This window comes from Panthera tigris, chromosome A2 (assembly GCF_018350195.1).
Source record: "Panthera tigris isolate Pti1 chromosome A2, P.tigris_Pti1_mat1.1, whole genome shotgun sequence".
Lineage (NCBI taxonomy): Eukaryota > Metazoa > Chordata > Mammalia > Carnivora > Felidae > Panthera > Panthera tigris.
In genome coordinates this window covers 162,248,644-162,271,749 of record NC_056661.1, presented here as the reverse complement: position 1 = coordinate 162,271,749, position 23,106 = coordinate 162,248,644, and the positions used below count along the sequence as shown (strand labels likewise).

The 23,106-nt window shown below is 57.4% G+C and overlaps 1 protein-coding gene across 6 annotated transcripts in view; it reads left to right on the top strand.

The window, feature by feature from the left end:
- The window catches only part of PRKAG2 (protein kinase AMP-activated non-catalytic subunit gamma 2), a 257,901-nt gene that overhangs the window by 58,590 nt on the left and 176,205 nt on the right, over positions 1-23,106 (top strand). For all 6 annotated transcript variants that reach the window (XM_042975711.1, XM_042975691.1, XM_042975684.1 and 3 more), the window contains exons 2-3: positions 15,905-15,976; positions 21,961-22,240. In XM_042975711.1, the coding sequence (XP_042831645.1) occupies positions 15,905-15,976; positions 21,961-22,240 (352 nt within the window). The remainder of the gene's footprint in view (positions 1-15,904; positions 15,977-21,960; positions 22,241-23,106) is intronic.

Genomic DNA, 23,106 nt, shown 5'->3' with positions numbered 1-23,106 from the left:
CCAACGATGACGGCAGAGAGCGGCCCTGGCAGCCCCGGTTTCCCCTCTGCTTGTGGGGGTCCCCTTTCTGCTCCCTGGACCTCCCCGAGGATGAGCTGCTCTCCCAGATCACCCCCACGGCGGTCCCGGAAGCTCAAAGTCCACCCACTCTGGGCACGGGGATCTGGGGCGTGAGGCCCTGTGCTTGGCGAGTGGAGGGAGGCGCCCCCAGGGCCTCATAGATACAAAGGGCAGAGAGATACGTGGTCCAGAGGCTTCTGGGGCACACTGGCCGTGACCCCCAGTGAAAACAAGGGTCTGGCCTGGCTAAGGGACAGGCAATCCCAGGGGGTCCCCTGGCCTTTGGAATATCCCTACACGACCCGGTCCAGAATCCCCTGTGCTTTTTCAGCGAGAAATACAAGTCCCAAAGCATTCTAGCAGGGACCAGATGAGAAATTCGGAGGACACGCTCAGGACATGCTTCTTCGGAGCCCCATGCTGGCCCACGGGGAGGCACGGGTGGCCTGGGGACGCATGCTGCACACGGGGACATCTCAGTGACCGGGTCCTCCGAGGAGATCATGGCTTTTAGCCCAATTCTTAGGATATGAAAAGCAGGCTTTTTTTTTTTTTTTTTTCTCCCTTCCTTGAAAAAGCAAAGCCACAAACAACCCCGGTGTTTACCTGACTCCCTGCCGTGGCAGCAGCTGATCTAAAAGTTTCTGCTGTTCTGGTGACTTTGGCCTCCCGTCCAGCATTTTTCTTCCCTCCCCTACTTACATAACAAGCCCCTCCAGAACAGAATGGGCTTGTTGGCAGCAAAAAACAAAAAAACAAAAAACCTAGCAAATTCCTTGTTTGGATTCGTTCACGCTGTGGTCTGTGGCCTTGAGGCCCTGGCCAGGAACCATGAGTTTCTGGGTGCCCACTCGGTCTCCGGCCTGGCACTGGGATTTGTCCATCCACTCCACACATTCTGAGGCTGCCTGGTGACTCGGGCTGGCACCTGCTTCCATCTGGAGCTAGAAGGCCCGAGACCTCACCCCTGGGTCCACACTGGCCGGCTCGGCCTAAGAGAGGGGACCTGCGCTCTCAGAACTTCCTGGCCCTCTTGCTGCCTAACCCCCTTATCTCCTCATTTATTTTCTCTGCCTGGAGGCCTTAGACAAGATCCACTTGGCTTAGGACGCAGAGTCTGGGCATGTGCAGCGCACCTGCTCCCCTGCCTTCCGGAAGTCCTGAGAGCCGTGGACGTGGGGTGAGGTGACCGCGCTCCAGCCCCTGTCCGCTAGTGGAGTGATGCACGAGCCTCCCGGGGAGCTGCAGGCAGGCCCCTCAGCCAGATTGCAGGCTCCCTTCTGTCTCCCGTTACGGAGGGCAGAGGGCGGGTGGCCTGGCCCAGTGTGATGGGTGCTCGATTGGCCGTGGCGTTGAAGCCATCTCTAACCATTTCTCGCTCCTGCCTTTTTTCTTTTTTCGTTAATAGACCCATTTTGAGCAGTTCTAGATTTACAGAACTGTTGTCCAGAAAGTACAGAGAATTCTCACACACCACCTTCCTCTCCCCCCCGGCCGGTATCCCCCATGGTTAACAACTTGCATTAGAGGTACGTTTGTTACAATCGATGAGCCTTTATGAATAAACTATTGTTAACTGAAGCTTAGAGGTGACCTTGGGTTCACTCTTGGTGTGGTACGTTCTGTGGGTCTGGACAAATGTCAGGCTGACCATGACGGTGTCAGCCAGAGCCGGATGCCCTAAAAATGCCCGGGGCTCTGCCTCTTCTCCCTCCCCCAACCCCATGCTGGCTCTGACTTATTGGCGTTTGTCCTGATGCCTCTGGAGCCGGACCCTAGGCCGGGCGGGGGCAGCCCAACCCAGGTGTGTCGAAAGGATCCCTTTCGTCGCAGGGCTGGGGAAGGGAATGGCCTAGAACGGAACTGGGGGTCTTGGAGGGCCCTTGGAGGATCTCTGGAGTTTGAGCCTGCACACCTCCTATCCCATGAGGAAACTGAGGGCCAGAGATGGGGTGTGGGTTTCCAGTTGACACAGTGGGTTGGGGGCCTGTCACAGAGGGGGCATAGGCCCAATCAGCGGCTTTTCTTCTTCTTTTTTTTTTTTTTCTGATTTTCTCATGTTGTTTTATTTTATTATTTTTTTTAATTTATTTTTTTATTTTGTTAAACGTATGTCCAAATTAGTTAGCATCTACTGCAACAATGATTTCAGGAGCGGCTTCCTTAGTGCCCCTTACCCATTTAGCCCATCCCCCCTCGCACAGCCCCTCCGGTAACCCTCAGTTTGTTCCGTATTTATAAGTCTCTTCTGTTTTGTCCCCCTCCATGGTTTTATATTATTTTTGTGTCCCTTCCCTTAAGTTCATCTTCTGTTTTGTCTCTTAAGGTCCGCATATGAGTGAAGTCGTGTGATTTTTGTCTTTCTCTGACTAATTTCACTTAGCGTAGTACCCTCTAGTTCCATCCACGTAGTTGCAAATGGCAAGATTTCATTCTTTTTGATTGCCGAGTAATACTCCATTGTATATATATACCACATCTTCTTTATCCATTCATCCATCGATGGACATTTGGGCTCTTTCCACACTTTGGCTATTGTCGATAGTGCTGCTAGAAACATGGGGGTGTAGGTGTCCCTTTGAAACATGGGGGTGCATGTGTCCCTTTGAAACCTGTATCCCTTGGATAAATGCCTAGTAGTGCAATTGCTGGGTCGTAGGGTCATTCTATTTTTAGCTTTTTGAGGAACCTCCACACTGTTTTCCAGAGTGGCTGCACCAGCTTGCATTCCCACCGATCAGCGGCTTTTTTAAAACATATTTTTAATGTTCTTTTTTTTGAGGAGGGGGAGGAATAGTGAGAGGGAGAGAGAATCCCAAGCAGCCTCTGCATTGTCAGCACAGAGACCAACGTGGGGCTAGAACTCATGAACCTCATGATCATGACCTGAGCTGAATCAGCTGCTTAACTGACCGAGCCACTCAGGTGCCCCAGCTGCTTGCTTGCTTTTTCTTTCTTTCCTCCCTTCCTTCCTTCCTTCCTTCCTTCCTTCCTTCCTTCCTTCCTTCCTTCCTCCCTCCCTCCCTCCCTCCCTTCATTTCCTTCTTTCTTTCTTTCTTTTTTTTCTGACACCGAGAGCTAAATTAGTAAACAGGACCAAAAGCTTCACTTTAAAAAGAGCTAGTTACTTGGCCATTTTGAGTGTCATTAACTTGCCCGGTGGGCGCCTCTGGCCCAGATGGGGTCCCCGGCACCCTCCATGGTCATGAGCGGTGATGAGGGTGCGGCGTGCTCCCAATGCCGTCCTGTTCCACCTGAAAACTCTGATTTCCCGCGTGGAGCTGTGGGGCATGTGCCTGACGCGGCCCTCAGCAGGTGCGGCCCTGGGAGGAAGCAGAAGCGGGCAGATACCAGCTCCCCGCCCCGCTGGCCAAAGCAACTGGAGCCCCTCTGTGCGGAGCGCCCACCAGCCTTCAGTCAGCGGGACACCGAGGCTTCTGTGGCTCCGGAAGGTTCTTGGAGCGGCTGCTCACCCTGATGGCCGTGACACAGGTGTGGAGGGTTCCGGGAAGTAACAAATTCACACCACGCTGACGAACAACCAGGAAGCGCAGTTTGGAACAAGAGCTTTGGCGCCGGAGGAAAGATGCAGAAAGGCCAACACTGGAAAACGCCTCGCGCGTGGATCGGGACTGACGTTCACCGCGGGCCCAGGACGGCCGGGCCCACGCCCCAGGCTTGCCTCGCAACGGGGCTCCGTGAGATAGTTTTGTTGTCACCTTACGTAATAGAAACAGATGCTAGAAAGTCACCATCGGCTAAAAAGAGCGTAGTGTGACCGGAAGTTGCTAGAAGTTGCAATACCAGGATTTGGTTCGTGACTGCGCAAGGCGGCTTTGAGTCGCATCTCTCTGGGCCTCCATTACTCCCCCGGGGGCAGGAGGGGGTTGATTGTTTTGGGAGATTTCTGAGAACTTTTCCGGCTGTAACATGCTCTCACTGCATGATTTCCCTGGGTTTAGGTGTCAGGAGACCAGGGGGGCGTGCGCAGGCCTGGCCCACCCAGGGGGTGGGTGTAGGTGCTGACAGAGACCACTCTGAGGGGGTCTCAGTGGGGGGGGGGGTTGCTCCCGTTCTGGGTCTGGGGGTGACAGGAGCCAGGCTGCCCATGCTGGGTCACAACAGCAGTGCCCACGGCTCACAGGGCAGGGGAGGGACGCACGGGGTTGGATAAGAGGGGAGGAGGGAAGGAGTTGCCCACCTCCCACGACAGTAGAGAGACGTGGTTCTCTGTCTCTTTACTCCGTGTCTATTTCTGGGTGCAAAATACGAGGGGAGGTCCGAAGGCTCCGACCAGGACAGACGCGCGTTTTATTCTAGGTCTGTGTGTGCGTAATCAAAAAGTTTATGAAACAATGAAACGCACCCTTATTGTGTTCTAATTCACATTTTTGTGGTTGTGTAATCAACTAAGTCGATTTTATGATCCACTGATGGGTTTGGACTATTCGTTTGAAAACTAATCGTGGCCAGGGGGCGCCTGGGCGGCTTGGTTGGTTAGGCGTCCGACTTCGGCTCAGGTCATGATCTCACAGTTTGTGAGTTCGAGGCCCGCGTCGGGCTCTGTGCTGACCGCTCAGAGCCTGGAGCCTATTTCGGATTCTGTGTCTCCCTCTCTCTGACCCTCCCCCACTCATACTCTGTCTCTCTCTGTCTCAAAAATAAACATTAAAAAAAGAAAAAACTAGCAGCCAGGTGCTCCTAGAGCAGCCAGGAGGAACAAACGAAAGCAGCTCCCTTCATTATGCCTGGTGCAGGAAGCCCTTGAATTCTTTTTGCGTCCTTGGTGTTGGCTGCTTACTCTGAACTCCTCGTATTTTTCAGTCCGTAACCTGGTGGCCCGGAGCAGGGGGGGGCGGCACAGCAAGCAGGATGGAGGGGAATCCTTGCGGGACCTGCAGAAAGGGGGAGGGCTCATTTGATACATAGTGTTATCGATATGGACATTTCATACTCTGAAAATTCTGAGCCCCGAGCCCTGCAGGTATCCGCTCAGCTCCTGGGCGGAGCCCCAGAGCCTCGCTGGGTAGGTGGTTGGGGGCAGAAATGAGGTCTCTCTGAGCCCTGATGCTTGTGCCAGATGCTCCTGCATAGGGCGTGTCTCAGAGCCAGCCAGCGGCACTGTGACCTTATAGAAATGTTCCCTGGGTGCCCAGTTCTACTCAGATTTATGATGCCCCTCTTGAAGTTTGGACCAAACCCGCCTGATTTCCCCTGCGGTGCCAAGCGCTGCTTGCGGGGGGCACCAGGCAGGGTGGGGTCTCAGGTGTGACGGAGGGCCATTTGGGTCTGTGGGATGCACCCAGAAGCACCTCCACTTTCCCTCGTGGTTGGTTTTTCTGCTCCAGGAAGGGGACGTTAGAGTGTGGGAGCCCCGTAATTATAGTTCCCTAGCTGGCCAGGCAGTGTGTGGCCCCCACGGAGGGTTCAATGCCAAGGATAGCACAGTCTCGGTTGGTGGCTTGGCATTTTGTTTGTGAGTCAATAAAGCCTCTCCAGAAACCCAGACTTGGTCTTTTCAAACCCTATCTTAAGAGTTGTCTCAGTAGAATAGTAAAATGTCAGGGCTGAAAACAGCGCTGGGATTAAGGGCTGTCCCTCCTGTCACAGATGGCTCCTGTGTTCAGTCTGCCCTTGCCTTCAGAAGGGCCCAGCGGTCCGAGGTAGCCCATTAAACATCACTTCCTTTTCATAAGATCTGGGTGTTTCCCGCACTCTGAGCTGTCATCAGTCATTTATACCTCAGTATGAATGAGTTTATGAGCGCCTTTTCCAGTATCAGTTTCGTTTGGGGGAAAGACAGACTCCCATTTGAGTCTTGCTGCGTGCCTGGCACTGTGGAGGAATGAGTCACTCAGGTGAACGAGACGAGGTCCTTGCTGTCAACCGGCTGCCGGTGTGGGAGGGACCAGGGCAGCGTGAGCAGGTGCCTGGGGGAAATTCGCACGACGCTCCCCCCCCCCCGGCTAGTGACGCAAGAGTGACTGCTTTCATTTCGCAGGTGAGGCGTGAACAGATGAGGCTATGATGGGACAGCGGGGCTTTTCTGAGTCTGCTGCTCTCCTTCGCGTGTGGCACGTGTTCTCCAGGACAGTAAAAATAGGCCTGTTTGGGCTGTTTCCTGTTTTTCCACTCAACTCTGCTGGGATGGAAACCCTTTCCTATCCGTCTCTATCCCGCCTCCAGCTATTTTCTTTGGGGATTTCTTGTGGCGAAGTGAAGGCTCAGCTGTGTGTACAGAGCCCCCCTTCCCCCGAGTGGCCCCCCTCTCCTTCCCAGAGGCAGCCAAGATAATATGTATATTATAAGGGTATGTAATATACCCTTAATACACACATCTATGTTATATGCCCTTAATATAAATGATTACAAATTAATACATTAGGTGTACATAACACATAATGTAGATACGTGCGCGCGCACACACACACACACACACACACACACACAAAGGGTTTGTTTTAAGGACTTAGCTCATCTGTGGGGCTCTTGAGTCCTAAATCCACAGGGCGGGGTGACGGGTGGGAGTTCAGGCAGGAGCTGGTGCTGGGGTCTTGGGGCAGAATTCCTTCTAATTTTGAAAAGCTCAGCGTTTTTGGTTTTTTTGTTTGCTTTTTGAGAGAGTGAAAGAGAGAGAAGGTACATTAGTGCATGCAAGTAAGGGAGGGGCAGAGAGAGGGAGAGGGAGACTCCCAAAGCAGGCTCCGTGCTGTCGGCACAGAGCCTGATGCGGGGCTCGATCCCATGACCGTGAGATCGTGGCTTGAGCCGAAATCAAGAGTCGGACGCTTAGTCGACCGAGCCCCCCGGGCGCCCCTGGAAACCTCAGGTTTTGCTCTAAGGGCAAAACTGGGCGATTGGGTGAAACCCACCCACGTCAGGGAGGGTCATCTCAGACCGTAGATGCTCATCTACAAGGACCTTCACGGCAACACCTCCACTGGTGGTCGATTGAGGCACTGGAGCCTCTGGCCCGGCCAAAGTGACAATCAAATTACGCATCGCAGATGCCGTGATGGCACTAGGTCGCAGAGCCCAGAGCTCCCCCTTCTGTGACATCTCCCACCTCCCATCGCCAGGCTTGGGCAGGAAATACCCCCCGTGGAGATATGGATTGTTCTGGATTGAGGCAGCAACCTGCCACCCAGGTGGTCCCTGTGGGTAGCACCCCCCCCCCCCCCCGCCCTCCCTCTTCCCTTCTTCCGGGAGGAGCCGGGGGCTCGGAGACGGCAAGAAACAGGGTTGATTCCAGTTCCTAATCCTCGGTGGTTAACAGAGAGAGGCTGGGCTCAACCCGGCCCGGACATGTGTCTCTCAGGGGTCACTCTGGGGGCCCGAGTGAGGAGGGGTGGGGAGGGGACCCTGGGAATGTGGACCGGGGGCCCTCAGGCCTTCCAGAGCACCAGCCAGTTCCCTCTGCACGGCGTCCTCAGCCGTAAGGCCAGGCGCCCGTGGGGCCCTTCCGAGCTTCCGTGTAGCAATAGTCGAGCAAAGGCTGCTTACGAGGCAGGGCAAGGCCCAGCTGCCTCTTAAACAAGAGGAGACCAGGAGCAGCTGGCCCTTGGTAATCCCTCCCTCGAAGGGCGGCGCACGAGGTGTCTGTCACCCTGTCCTTCGTCGTGGGGAGGGGATCGGGCCTGCTCTCTCGTTACAAGGAGGGACAGCCAACGTCTGCAGAACCTTTGCAGCTTTGTTTCAGGCTGTGGTCGAGTGGAACGTGACAGGCCACCTGGGCTTTCCGGGTTGACAGTTGACCCGGGACGCGGCGGGGGGTGGGTGGGGGGGGTGTCCCGGTGATACACCTGTGCCGTCCCCAGTCCCGAGGACAGGTGTGGCCCCCCGGCCAGTGGCCTCACCTGACCGAGTGAAGAACTGAGGCTCCCGGAGGCTAAAACGAGGGGGAGTTCTGGAGAGAAAACGGTTTCCCGGCTGGTGCTTCTGTCGTGCCAAAGAAGCCGCCGGGCGAGGAACCGGGGACGGCCGCAGGACAGGGTAGTTCCTCAGCACTGGGCAGGGTCAGGCTGCCATACTCCCGCCCCTCCTGGGGCCCAGAGCTCCTTTCTTTGGAGAAAGGCCAGCTCAGCGCAGGGGCCCAAGTACTTTCCTTGGCACCGAGGCCCCGGGGCAGCGGGTGGGGGAGCCCAAGCCAGCTGTCGAATCAGTCGGGACCCCCAGGTGGGGGGCCTGGGGCAGGCAGGGTGGCTGCAGGCGGGAAAAGGAGTGGTTTTCTTGTCTTTTTTACATCAGGAAGCCTCTCCAACTGCAGTCAGAAACCACGATGTCCTCTGTGGAAAATCAAGAATTCTGGAACTTCTCCGAGAGTTAAGTTTAGGCTTTGCCGAATTTGGCCCCTGGCCCTCCCCTGTTGCCGAGTTCCAGCGATTCAGGGTTTGTTCCTTATTTTTCGGAGAGTGGTTATATAACGTGAATGTTTTCCAAAGGCCCCAACTGACCATGGCTCTGGTCGCCACCCCCCACATTGGTACCAAGAACTGCCCGTTGGGCGGCTTTGAGGGATGGCGCTAACCCAGGCCATCTGGAGACACCTCACTCGGGCCTCCCACCTGAGGTGCTTGCCAAGGCCCTCACCGCAAGGGGTGAACTTCAAGCCACAGCAGATGAGACACAGACGAGGCTAAATCACATGAGCAGCAGCCCTTGGCGTGACGGGGACGAGGAGAGTCAGGAACACGGGCAGGGCAGGCACGTTCCGTGTGGAACCTGAGTGACCGAGTACTGGTGATTCTGAGGGTGCCGCTCACAGCTTTCCTGGAATCGTGCCAAGCATCCATGAGGACGCACCTGGCATTTGTGTCGATGACCCGGGTGCTTAAGATAGAGGGGCCTCAGAAACCAATGGAATAGGCAGAAGGTTAACACTTAGGAGGCAGAGGAAAGTCACGTCAAGATAGAAAGAAGTGCGGCTGGCTCATCGCCACCTCCTTTCTGAGGCATCAACGGGGAGCATGGCTGTGCCCTCGCCCCTCCGCAGGTGCAGCCCATGTTCATGGACACCCTGCCCCCAAACCCGGAGTTTCTAAGGCGGGGGAGATGACTTAGAAACCTGAGAATAGAAGAAAATTATTTTCGTGACGAACAGAAGGTGAGAGGGTACATTTTACTTCTTTACGGGGTTCCTGATCCCAGGATGACATTTAGTTCAGCGATAAAAACCCAGACCGTGGGAGCTGAAAGGCATCTTCTGGAATTATCCGGTTAATCCCCTCGTACTTGACAGATGAGAAGCTGAATGCAGACGTGTCTGAGACCCCCTCCCTCCCCCCCCCCCCCCCAGTCCAGAGCTGGGGCTGGAACTCAGCCTTCTGGCCCCTTCCTTGCACACGGGTCGTGTTCTTGCGTGCGGAGGGATGTGGGACCCGGCTGTGCCCATCACCAGCCCTTCCCAAGCCTGGGGTGGCTCCAGATGTCTCTGGTGCCTCGGGTCTGCTCAGTGGGAGCGGAGAATGAAAACCATTCTAGATGTGTTCCTTCCTCAGTAGGAATCAGCCTGCTGCTAATTGCACAGGAATGTCCTATTGTGACCCTGATATTTAAAACCCCTGGCCGGCCCTCAGGTGCAGGCCACGGGCCCCTGACATTGGCAGCCTTTCTGTTTGTCCTGTCTTTGTGCCTTCGTCAGGACTGTTCCTGGGGTATCCCAGCTGCATCAACAAAGGAGTTTTGTAAGACCAAAAGGTCAGAACCGTACCCGATCGATACGCACTTACCCCGCACCTACGCTCGAGGCTAAAATATGAGTAAGACAGCCCCTGTCCTTCCGGGATTCGTAAGTCAGTTGGGCATGGTATAAAATCCATTATCTTCTGGGGTTCGGGACGCGTGGCAGGGGACTGGCCCCCAAACTATGCGAAGCGTAGGCATGCCGGCGTGTGGAGCGATGGCACTGGGTGATGGGACGCCGGTCTTTGCGACATCAGCGTGAATTGCGTTTGATGAAGAGTAGGCCTTCAAGAGAAAGCATCATAAGCTGCCTTGGGGCTGAAGCGCTGAACCGCACAAACCCCCACTCCTCTTTCTTGGCCCCCGAGGTTCCGCTGTGCCAAGGATACTCAGTTTGCGTCTTCCCAGCCTCTGATACCGAGTTGGGTTTTGTTCGCGGAGCTGAGCCATCGCAAGGAGGTGCTGGGATTTAGCGGAAAGAGCTCTGAGCGGGAGTGCGTGGTCCCGGGGCCGCAGGGCCTGATTGCTACCGTCCGCCTGTCTGGCTCGGGCAAGTGGCTTAACCTCTCTGACCCTCAGTATCGTCATCTGTGGACTGGGATGGTACCGCTTGCCTTCCCTACTTGTATGGGCTGCCCTAAGGACCAGAGAAAGGTTTAACAAGGACACACTAAGGGCAGATTAATAACAGCTCTGTTGCCGATACCTTTTTTGTGGTAGAATGTTGGCTTTTGCCTGAATTTCTGAAGAGGGTAGGGATGGGGCTGTGGGGGTTAAGTGAGCTATTTTGTTTTTAATGGTTATATATTTTTGAGAGAGAGAGAGAGAGTATGAGCAGGGGAGGGGCAGAGAGGGGCGGTGGGGGGGGGGGGCGGACAGAGGAACTATCAGCACAGAACCTGAGGCAGGGCTCAAATCCACGAACCGTGAGATCATGACCTGAGCTGAAGTTGGACACTTAACTGACTGAGCCACCCACACACCCCTAAATGAGCTACTTTAAAAAAAAAAATTTTTTTTAACGTTTATTTATTTTTGAGACAGGGAGAGACAGAGCATGAACGGGGGGAGGGGCAGAGACAGAGGGAGACACAGAATCCGAGGCAGGCTCCAGGGTCCGAGCTGTCGGCACAGAGCCCGACGCGGGGTTCGAACTCACGAACTGCGAGATGATGACCTGAGCCGAAGCCGGACGCTCAACCGACTGAGCCCCCCAGGCGCGCCTCCTAAATGAGCTACTTTTAAGGTCAGCTCACATCTCAGCGATTTTTCCAAACTTAGGTCTTTTCTCTTTTATCCTTATGCTTTCCTGACAGGCGACTTTATCAGCCCAAATCCTGAAAATTCACTTTCCCCAGAGACCCTGACAGTGGTCTCCAGAGCCTGCGGTCAAGGTCTAGGCTATAGCGTGTGCGGCTGATGACGATCCCAGAGTCTCTTGGCCGCAACCAGGTCTTAAACGTCTCCTAGCGCCTCGACATGGCCCAGCAAGGTGCCCACCTGGCACCGTGGGCGGCCTGACCGGCTGGCAGACCAGAAAAGGAGGTTCAGGGATGGCAAGGAGAAGAGAAATCGGTGAGGAAAGGGTGAGGCTCTGGTGGGAATTTAAAATTTCGAAAGCCCGTAAACGGGAAGTTCCAAGAGCCTGAACCTTCTGGAATGTCAGCTGAGCTCGGAGGCCAGGCCTCCCGTTATTCCACCAGCTGATAGCCTTGTGGCCGCAGTTGCAGTTCGAGATTTTCCCATGCCTGGTCTCCCAGGTGTGTGCTGTTTCTTGGGGAGCTCTGAGAGATGAGAGCCAAGATTAGCGTCATGGAATGTGGGGCGGAGGAACCTTCCAGCAAAGCCCGCCACTCATGCCAAGGGACTTCCCTGTAGGGATGCTTGACTGAGCAGACACACCACAGCGGTCGGATGGCTTGGGACTTCCGTGAGCTCCCCCTGGTCAGAAATCGGGGCGGGGGACCCGCCGCGGCCGCTCCTGGCGGCCCCCCCGTGGCCACGGGCCACCTGCGGCAGGAGCCTGCCCAGCATTCTGGTCTCTCCCCTTCCCAGACCGTCTTAACGTGAGTCATTTAGCCACTGGGGCCTCAGTCGCTAGAGCGTGATGGTTCCACAAGGAACAAATGAGTGTTTGTGCGAAGGCTTCCGCGCGTGGAGACCGCCGTACTGCACAAATGTTGGAGGGTAATGATTATTTGAAACCGGAGAGGAATGTACTCATTAAAACAGGAGATAAGCATCCCACACCGTGTTCCTGCTCACTTCCCAGGGAATTGCAGCCGCGTGGGGCCTGCTCGTGGGCACAGACCGCGTGGCCCCCCCCCGCCCCCCGCTGGCTGCCCAGGGGAGGGGGTGCTGATCCGAACGGTGCCGTGTGCCTGCTGTGCGCCCGGCAAATGCAGGGCGGAGAGTGGGACTAGCTTTCCCCTTGCCCCTGATGAACGCAAAGCCTAGTTAGAGAAACAGACTCGTAAACGATCCTAATACGGCACCCCAAGTCCCGTCATATAGGTTAGGAGTTCACCGTGTGAACCAGGATTGGGGGTGGCAGGGGGCGGGAAGACCAGTAAAGCCCAGAGCGGGTGAGGAGCTGGGGACAGTGCTGGCTAGCACTGGCCATTCACGCACGGCCCTGGGCCAGGCTCTGTGCTAGAGGCCGGCGCTGTCCTGGAGGGACTAAAGTGAAGCAGGGTCTGTTCTCCTGGGAGGGGGTGGACAGCGGCCAAAGAGCAGCCTCGAAGTGAGGTGTGTGAGGAGTTGAGACGGCGTTCCAGACCGCGTCCACAGACACGCGGCCGCGATTGGAAAAACCAGCCTGCCTGAGAACTTGCTGAAGGGAGACGGGGTTTTAAAAGCACATCAGAAACAAGGCTGCGGAAGTCGGCAGATCCACGGGGCCCGGTCTGGAGACCGCAGGGCCCGGACGAGGGCTCCTGACCGTGGCTTCTCCCGGCAGTCACCTGTGGCCCTCCACCCGGGCTGCCGGCCCAATCACCGAGATGCCCGGACTGCACCGTCGATGGATCAACTCCCTTCCACGGCGGGACCGAAGCTCCCCAAGTGCAACCAGGCCCGAGACCACAGACCTCAACACCAGGGAGTCTGAGTCTGGAATCTGCACGCGTAAGAGCTCATCAGCACGCACTGGTCAACCAGGGGTGGGAGCCATTGCCGAGTCCCTGGGGTGCCAGGGGAGAGGCCGGCATAGTGAGACCCACGTTTTCAGGGATCACTCTTCAAGCAGAGGTTTGGAGATGGCCTGAAGGGGGTGGGGCTGAAGGTCTCAGAGAACAATTAGGCAGCCCTAGAGAGAGCTGGGGGAGGAGGGTACAGACCTGGACCCCAGCAGCAAGAAGGGTGGCGGGGACAGAATGGGTTACGAGAAAGCCTGGGTACACAGGGGCGCCTGGGGTGGCTCAGTTGGTTCGGCGTCCGACTTCGGCTCAGGTCACGACCTCACTGTTCACGGGTTCGAGCCCCGCGTCGGGCTCTGTGCTGACAGCTCGGAGCCTGGAGCCCGTTTCGGAGTCTGCGTCTCCCTCCCTCTCTGCCCCTCCCCTGCTTGCGCTCTGTTTCTCTCTCAAAAATAAATGGATGTTAGAAAAAAAAGAAGAACAGCGTGAGATGTTTCACAGTTCCTGATCTCAAAACTTACTACAGAGTCGTAGTCATTGAATCAACGTGGTACCAGCATGAAGACGGACATGCGGCCCCCGAGATAGAATACAAAGCCCAAAAGAAACCCTCACATGTGTGGCCAAGCTGAGATGTGTAGCAAAAGTGCCAACGCCATTCAGTGGGAAAAGACCGTCTTTCCTTTCATTTTTTAAATGTTTACTTATTTTTGAGTGAGGGAAAGAGCGCACGCAGGGCAGGGGCGGAGAGAGCGGGGGACAGAGGATCTGAAGCGGGCTCTGGGCTGACAGCAGCGAGCCCGACGCAGGGCCCGGACTCACGAACCAGGAGATCATGACGTGAGCCGATGTCAGACCCTCAACTGACTGAGCCACCCGGATGCCCCTCTTTCTTTCTTTTTTTTTTTTTTTTGTTTATGTATTAATTTTTGGAGAAACAGAGAGAAACCATGAGAGGGGGAGGGGTAGCGAGAGAGGGAGAGGGAGAATCCCAAGCAGGCTCTGTGCTGTCGCTGCAGAGCCCGACTCAGGGCTCGATCCCACAAACGGTGAGACCAGGACCTGAGCTGAAATCAACCGGCTGAGCCACCCAGGGGCCCCAAAGGCAGTCTTTTGGATGCATGGTGCTGGGAACATGAATATATCCCTGGAAAACAAGGAAGGTGGGCCCTCACCTTAGACCATAGAGAAAATCTGACTCAGAATGGACCTCAGACCTCAGTGTAACAGCTACACCTAGAAAAGGCTTAGGAGACAGCACAGGGGAAGAGACGCTTGACATTGGATTTGGCAGCAAAGTCTTCATCATGTCACCAAAGGCACATGCAACAAAGTAAAAACAGATAGATCGGACGACCTCAAAGTTACGAGCTTCTGGGCATCAAAGGACCCGATCGCCAGAGTGCAAAGGCAACCTACAGGATGGGAGAAAATATGCACAAAGCATCCATCCGACAGAAGGCTAGCATCCAGAATGCATAAAGAATTCCCACCAATTCACCAGCAAACAACCTGGTTAATAAATGGCCAAAGGACTTCCTGAGCAGACATCTTTCCAAAGAAGAGGGAACACCCATCTCCAAATACAGTCACGTTCTGAGGTTCTGGGAGTTAGAACTCCAACCCGCGGGTTTGGGGGAGGGGGACGTGATTCAACACCTATGTTCACGGCAGCGTTTCTCCATAGCTACAAGGTACAAGCAACCCAAGGGTCCCCTGACGGTTGAACGGATAAGCAAAATGTGGCCCGTCCATACAATGGAGCGTTATTCACTTTTTAAATCTGTATTTATTTATTTTGAGAGCGAGAGGGAGTGTGCGTGCATGCGAGCAGGGGGAGGGGCGGAGAGAGAGGAGAGAGAGTACCCCACCGTCAGTGCAGACCCCGATGCGGGGATCGATCCCACGACCTCGAGATCACGATCTGAGCTGAAATCAGGAGTCGGACGCTCGATGGCCCGAGCCACCCAGGCGCGCCTGTTATTCACCTTTAAAAGGAAAGAAAGTCTGACACCGGCTACAACATCTGAAATAATCTAGTCACAGAAGCAGGGCAAATACTGCATGATTCCACCTACGCGAGGTACTGGGGTAGTCAGATTTATAGAGACACGGTGTAGGATGCTGGGTGCCAGCCGCTGGGGGAAGGGATGGGGAGTTGTCTCACGAGGACAGAGTTTCCCTTTTGCAAGATGAGAAGGGTGGGGGGGACGGATGGTGGTGATGACTGCGCGGTGTGAATGCACCTAACGCTCCCAAGCTGTACACGCAAAGTGGTTAAGATCGTAAGTCCTGTGTTGTGTGTATGTTGCCACAACGAAAAAGGGAAAAAAGAAAGGTTAAGGACGCAGGCAAGTTCTCCTGCTGGACTTCCCACGTGGGGCTTCTTCCCGGGGTGTGAGGGCATCCGTCAGGTGAGACCAGGGGAAGGAGGAGCAGAGCTGAGAGTGGAGTGATGCCGCGTGTGGGTCCCCGCCGCCCCTCTGTGCCACCGTGCCACCCAGCTTCACTGAGCACTGAGCCCCAGCCGCCAGCCCGGCTCTCCCCGCCACCAGCCCCCATCATCTCTCCAGGAAGACGCGCGTCCTGGACCCCTTCCGCGAGCCCACATTCTGTGTCCTGACACGAGGTCCTGTCCCATCAGCCTTTCCCCAGGGCGCCGAGAGTCCTGCCCTCCACGGCCGTTTTCATCCTGGGGCACTTTCCCTCCTGCCTCTAGTCCCAGCCTCTTCTCCTCACCCCTTCCCCGGGGCGGTGGGGGGCAGTGGCCTGTTCTGGAAGGGAATGTGAGCGTGTTCTCCTGCTGGACGTGCTGCTGGATCTCCCTCCCGATCTTAGAGGGAGCTGGCATGCGGTGCCCCGTCCTCTGTCTCCGCTTACATCCACACCCCTCCCTCGTGGTCCGTGTTTACGGAGGACTTAGGAGGGGGTGGCGATGCACACACAGAGTCAGTGAGGCCCCTGGATGAGGCCGGGTGGGCACCCGAGGGCCACTCCGCTGACCACATGCTCTCTTTCCATCCTAGGACCTGAGTTCCTTTGCCATGCCTCTCCTGGACGGAGACCTGGAGAGCTCAGAAAAGCATGCTTCTCGTAAGGTAAGCCACCTTTCTCACAACATCTCGCGGCTCACCTGGGGTGCCACTGAGGCGGGACTCCCTCGGTGAGAGCCCAAGACAAACGTCCGCCTGCACATCCACCCGTGCTCCCACATGCACATCTACTGTGCTCCCACCCGCTCATCCGCTTGTATTCCCACCTGCTCATCCATCAGTGCTCCCACCTGCACATCCACCCGTGCTCCCACCTGCACATCCACTGTGCTCCCACCCGTTCATCCGCTTATATTCCCACCTGCTCATCCATCGGTGCTCCCACCTGCACATCCACTGTGCTCCCACCCGTTCATCCACTTGTATTCCCACCTGCTCATCCATCGGTGCTCCCTCTTGCACATCCACCTGTGCTCCCACCTGCACATCCATCTGTGCTCCTATCTGCACATCCACCCGTGCTCCCACCTGCACATCCGCTGTGCTCCCACCTGCTCATCCATTTGTATTCCCACTTGTTCATCCATCGGTGCTCCCACCTGCACATCCACCTGTGCTCCTACATGCAGTCCCCGCTGCTTACCTGTTGGTGCACCTGGCCGCTGCTGGGATGACCCACCTCACCCGGCCATGCCCCTCACACTTGCGGCTCTCTAATTTGAGAGCCTCCTGGGCTTTTTTCCTTTCTCTCCTCCCTCTGGGTTCAGCCATGCCCCCCCCCTTGTCTCCCCAAAGGAGTCCGAGATAATGTGGAAGATCAACAATAAGCAAAGAGAAGAGGCTCAAAGTATCAGTAAATGGGAGATTCGGAGACCATCCGTGGCTTTCAGCTCGTCCCGTCACGGACAGGCCCCCCCCCCCCCGCCCTCCGCTCTGGGTGTCCGTCCTTCCCTTTGGTCTCCTGGCCACTTCTCCTTGCCTCTGTCTAGCTCACTGCCAACCCTGCCCCGCTGGTCAGCCGGTGTCTCGGCAAGGCTGACGGCCGTGTGGGGTCAGGCCGCCGACAAGAAGTGTGTATCCCGTGAGCGTCAGTGGGCGCGGCGCGAAAGGGGAGGTCGAGGCGGCCGGCCGTCGGGAGCGAGGGTGGGGCAGAGAGCTGGGCAGCAAGTTCTTTCCGGGCCCTTTTACCCACGGCCCCGGGGGCGGGGAAGGGACCTCAGGAGGGGCCCAGCCACACAGGTGCCGTGGGCAGTGTCTTGGCACAGACGTACCGGGCCGCACGACTCCGGCTCTGGGTACAGCCCGGGGTTGGGGCCGGAGCTCCAGGGCGGAGGGCTAGCCTGTTCTCTAAGCATTTTGAATTGCGCACAGTTAAGGCAGCATAGCCTGGTTTAGGCCTGCGGGCTTCCCCTGGCCTCAGCTCCCTGTCCCGACCGAAGCAACGACCTGATTAGCGGTCACCGTGGCCCAGCCCGCAGAACCCCTCAGAGGATGCCCTCAGGAAGGAGCCGCGGAGTTCCTAGCCCGGAAGGGCACGGTCTGCGGCTGCAGGGCGGGTCTTCCTCCTCGCGGGGGTTGGACGCCAGGAAGCCCGTCCTCGAGGTGAAAAACCTGAGGCGGAACCTTGCATGCGGTGAAGATACACGGCGAGGACTGAGGCCTCACCCAGCCCGGCCGGCCCCCACTTTGGTGGCTCCCAGAGGGTTCCAGAGCAAAGTCATTGTCACAAATGCACAACTTGGGAGTGGAAAGGGACCATGAGGGTTTATTGCAGCCCCAGCGTGTCCTTGGAATGCTGGGGGACATTGGCAATGGTGACGTCTGGGACATGGGCCTCAACAGCCCATGGTCTGGCTGGGAGAGGAGGCCCGGACTCCCGAGAAGGTAGTGAATTGTTCCAGATGGTCTGACAAGGGCACGGGACACGGAGGGACCGGAGTGCTGGTTAGCTGGGAAGGCGCTTTTCCCCTACATCTGTGGCCCGATGTAGCCTGGAGACGGGCCTCGGATGGAAGGTGCGGCAGAAGAACGTGGACAGGGCGGGGCGCTTGGGATTCCCGCTGATCCTGATTCCCGAAGGCCATCCCTCGGTCTCCCCCCTGCCACCCTCACCCCGTCCCCGGAGGGCAGGCGTTCCCTCCCCCTGACCTTGAACCCTGGCAATCCTCCTTTCAATTAGACTCCAGTAGCCTCGAATTATTTGGACATAAGGTCGGCCTTTCTGAGAAGCAGAGTTAGGCCACTGCTGAGAAGAGTTTCCAAACTGCCTTGGGAGGGCTGCCCTCCTCCCCTGCCTGATTCTGCCCCTTCGTGTTAGCAATCCAGTTCCAAGCGTAGACATCCCTGTGAAGGGGAACGTGGCTTCGATTCTGCTGACATCTAGCCCTTTCCGTGGACGTGAGGGTGGCCACAGAGGGCCACCGAGGGGCCGCCAGGCTCCTCGGGCGGAGAAGTGTGGACACAGTCGGACACCGTCAGCCTCCCCTGCGTCCCAGGAGCCCTTGTGCAGCTGGATGGATGGGCTACACTTGAGCTCCCCTTGACAGGTGTTCCTGAATATTCCAGCGGCCAACCTGGCAATCTGTCACATCAGTCATCCAGGATCTCCGGGCCTCCTCACTGGACCCCTGTCCGCGGTGCCCCCGCCCCCAGAGATGACAGCGCTTTGTCACATACCGTGTCTCTGTGGGAAGCTTCTGGTCACCTTGACTCTGCACGGCTCTGGCGTGCAGTTCCCAGGCCAGCATCTGGGGCCAGGCCAGTGCCGGGATCTCGGGGATCGTTCAGCACCGTTGCAGCCGCTCTGGGTCAGCCGGCATGGCGCCGGGGGTGGGACGGGGCGTCTGCGGAAGGCCTGCAGCAAAGATCTGAGCACCAGGCGGCCTGGCCTTTGCCCCAGTGCCCTCCTGGCCGACGGCTGGAGAGTCCGCTCCCCGTTAGCTCCTGAAGCGCCGGCACACATCTTGGGAGTCTCCGGGCCCTTTTGTTCGTCCAGAGGAGGCGCGTCGTCCGATTACATTTATCGAAGTATTGCTTCATCGCAGCCTTGCCAGCAGGCATGAGCCACAGCCCCGTCCCCGGCAGCTTCCGTTGGCCCCCGAATCAGCATCGCCCCCGCCCAGCCTGCAGGGAACAGACGGCTGGCATGCCCGGCCATCTCATCTCCCCTCTGCCAGGCAGCGTGGGCCCCCGCGGAAGAAGGGGGAGCCGGGCTGTGTCCACCATTGTTTGGCCTTTTTGGGGAGAGGTCTACTTCCCGTGGGTTCCCTCCTCCGTGTCTGACTCCGTCGGCCTGGAATTCTCAGTGCAGAATGGCATTCCAGGCAGGAGAACCCTAGGGTGCCCCTTGTTTACCAAATAAGGGCCAAGCCAGCGCTCAAGGCCCTCTGCTCCGGGCTCGTGGCAGCCACGTCTTGCCCGCCATTCTCCCTTCCCCCAGAGAGCCCAACACGGGCATGTGCCCAGCAGCTCTGCCTTCTCCCTGCAGAGCCCCCCGGGGCCTTGCGGAGCACGGCAAACTCGGGGGTCGCCTGTGGGGTTAGCCTCGCAGCTGGTTCCTAAATGCGACCGACTCTCTGCCTCCGCCCCTCAGACCTGACCTTGACTCCGTTTCGTGTCTTCCGGGCTGCTCCCACTCCCTCCAGCAGCTATTTCTGCCCCTCTCGGGAGGGAGAGGGTGGAAGCTTTGCGACCTTCACCGTGCCTCCGGCTGGCCCCTTCCCCTGGCTTCGGGCTCAGGGGTGCTCAGTGAGCAAAGGTGGAGGCCACCAAATGGTCTGCCCTGAGCAAATCTGTGCCATCCCCTTGCCGGAAAGCCTCGGGGAAGAGTCAGGTTCTTACTCCGCAGGTGGTGTCGCACGCGCCGTAAGTCAGCCCTGCCCCCCTGACGCCCCACAAACATCAGGCAACCGTTAGTTACAAATTCATGACCAGGAGCACGGATCAAATACGCATGGCGTGCTCACTGTGTGCCAGGTGCTTCCCCGCCGTCGATCCAGTCAACTTCGCACCCCGTGGGTCGGCCTAGTGTCCCCCCTTGGATGGATGAGGGCCCTGGACCTTAGGTCGCTTGTCCACACCGCTGGAAACGGAGCCGTGATTCAGACTCCAGTCTCCGTGTCCAGACTCCTTGCCTGCATCGCCCCGCTGTTGGGTCACCTTCCACTCCTTGTGTGACGTTCCCCACCCCCACCCCCGGCCATAGGCGCGTCTGGTCTACTGCGTGGAGAACGTCTCCTTCTTAGTCATTCTTAGGGTTCAGAACAACGTGAGGAAGCCTGAGTCCCATAGGTGGGGGGGATAGTGGCAAAATCGAGAACTCAGAGCACAGGGAGCGGAGGTCTAAAGGCTTTCAATATCAAGGGCTAAAGAGAGAAAAAAATTCACCTCTCTATAAGGAGACGCGCTTGTGGTCTGTGACTGTTGTAGTCCCGGCCTCTGGCCCAGAAGCTCACTCACTGAAGGGACGGATGTGGAGCCCACCTGGGCACCCCCATATGGCCCCACGGGCCCTCTAGTATAAAGTGGGGAGTTGTAGGAAGAAGTGACTTGTGGTTGAGGGTCACTGAGGCCCCCCTCAGCCCCACCCCCACTCCCGGGAGGGCATAACCTCCAGCGAGGAGTCGTAAGCCCAGTTCGGGGCGCCCTCTGGTGGGGGAAGAGCTCACAGGGGCCCTGGGTCGCTCAGCCACCCCCGGGGTCAGAGGCCAGAGCCCCACAGATGCTACCTCTGGTCGTGTGCGTGCCCTCGTGCCCTCACCTATCTTTGCGAGCCTGTGACCACCAGCTGGGTGGCATCGCGGGGTCTCAGCACGCTGGGCGGTTCCCTGCCCGGCCTCCTCCTCCCCCCGTGAGCCCCGTGGACCCCTCACTGTTCTTTACTACCGTGGGACCCGGTAGGCCCTGAGGTCCTTCTGGCCCCCGTGTTGCAAGTTTGCCAAACCGACAGGAGCAAACGAACGCGCAGAGGGTAGCTCCTGCGACTCGGGGGCGGGCGGGCGTGACGCCTCGGCTTACAGATGAGGAAACTGAGGCACGACGAGACTAAGTTGTGCACAGGGAGGCCCAGTGAGGGGTGAGTCGGGGTCAGACCCTCGCGCTCAGGCTGCAGGTGTAGCTCCGGCTTCCAATGTCCGTCCAAGTGCGTGAGTCACGTGCCCCGGCTTGACGCCGTGGACGGAGTCGTCGTATCTCAGACCGTAACTACAAGGTCTAGTCACCAGCGAACTGGGCCTTGTTAACTTCCTTCCTGAGCCCTGTCACCAGCCCCAGTCATCCTAATGCCACAGCAGCTTGGGGGGGGTGGTGGAATTCATGTTCCTCAGCGCTGGGACTGCCTCTCGGTGGAGCCCCAGGCCGGCCGTGGTTCAGGCCTTAGAGGTATACGTTTCCTCCTCTGAATTTTTAAAAATTCTATAAATTAAGTTACTTCTTTATTAAATTATTTATTAACTTATTTATTTTAGGGAGGGCGAGAGCAGGGAAGGGGCAGAGGGAGAGGGAGAGAGAATCTTAAGCAGCCTTTCTGCTGCCAGCACCGAGCCTGACGCGGGGCTCGATCCCGTGACCCTGGGATCGCGACCTGAGCCGGAATCAGGTCGACCGACCGAGCCACCCAGGCACCCCTGTGTTTCCTCCTTCGAAGAGGGCCAAGAGACCATCGTGCCAGGGTAGTCAGACCTCAAGAAGGACAGACGTGAGGCGTGAAGAAGTAGACGCCAGGAGACAGACCCACAAATAGGATAAAGGGGAAGATGCGTCGTCTCGAACCATCTCGCTGCCTCTTCGTGCTCGTCCGCTCCAGGAAGCCCCTTCTAGAGGGCTGGGTGGAGGTCACCGGAGCCCTGGGTGGTGCTGACGGGCCTGCGGACGGGCCACCCTGGGTCAGGTCCTTTCCTCCGGCCCGTGGGGTCGCTCCCGGTGTGTGTAGAAGAGCTCGGGGCCGTCTCTGGGGCAGGGTGCCACGAAGGTGCAGCCCGGTGGCGGTGAATATGGGGAGGGACCGGTCCAGCCGCGACGGGTCCGGTGCGGGGCTGAGGTCTGAGTGCCCGTGCTCGGAGTGACCGCTCTGTTTGTCTGTCTCTCCCCAGGTGGACAGCCCCTGCAGCTCGGGCAGCCCCTCCAAAGGGTTCTTCTCTCGAGGCCCCCAGCACCGGCCCTCCAGCCCCGTGTCTGCTCCCGTGAGGCCCAAGGCCAGCCCCGGCTCTCCCAAAACCGTGTTCCCATTTTCCTACCAGGAGTCCCCTCCGCGCTCCCCACGCCGCATGAGCTTCAGTGGGATCTTTCGCTCCTCCTCCAAAGAATCTTCCCCCAACTCCAACCCGTCTACCTCGCCCGGGGGCATCAGGTTCTTCTCCCGCTCCAGAAAAAGTAAGACATTGATGCTATTGTTTCAGGTGGGTGCCGGGCCGCTGGGGACCTTCCTACGGCCCGCGGGGCCACGGTGCCATTTGCGGGGCGCCCAGGCTGGCTGGGTGGCTGTCGGTGACTTGGTGCTGAGTACCTATGTCTGTGGCCGTCCCCCAAGAACAGCCGTCGCCCCGGAACACTGCCGCTTTCCACCTGTCACTCTCTCCCTGTACTAAGGCGTCGGTTCGAGGCTAACCAGAAACATCCCGGTACTCACTGTGTGACTTCTAAGGACAGCCGCAGACACTCTGGCTGGCAGCCTTCCCTGAAATCAGCAGTGCTGTGGTCTGCCAGAGGTGGCCCTCGCGGCCCGTGGCTGGTTTCGTGGGGTTTGAGCGTCCCTGTTTCTGACAGATCCTCACTTTCTGTTCTGGGCTCTGGGCAGCTGGGGTTGATCTAGAGAAACAAGGGAAGGAAACATATGCTTAAGAGAGAGTTGAGGCTCTTGAGTGTTTGTGAGCGGAGGAGAAAATACTCTCCACGGAGCACTGATGATCATAAGCGGAAATGCACGAGGCAACCTGTAAAGGAGACGGAGTTTTTCTCCTCCCCCCGTGTCTCAGCGCATCGCCCCGCGCCTTCTGAGTTTTTCTGATGACAGAAAGCTCCTGTTGGGGAGGGCAGTGACTTGAGGTCGTCTCTTCCCAGCCTGCATTTGCACTCAGGACCTGCAGGCTAAAGCGATACTCAATCTGCAAGGCCGGGGCACGCGGTGCAAATTCAGACTCTGTGATTTGCAAGGAGAGGGTGGGGAACGCTTTTCTTTTCTTTTCTTTTCTTTTCTTTTCTTTTCTTTTCTTTTCTTTTCTTTTCTTTTCCTTTTTTTT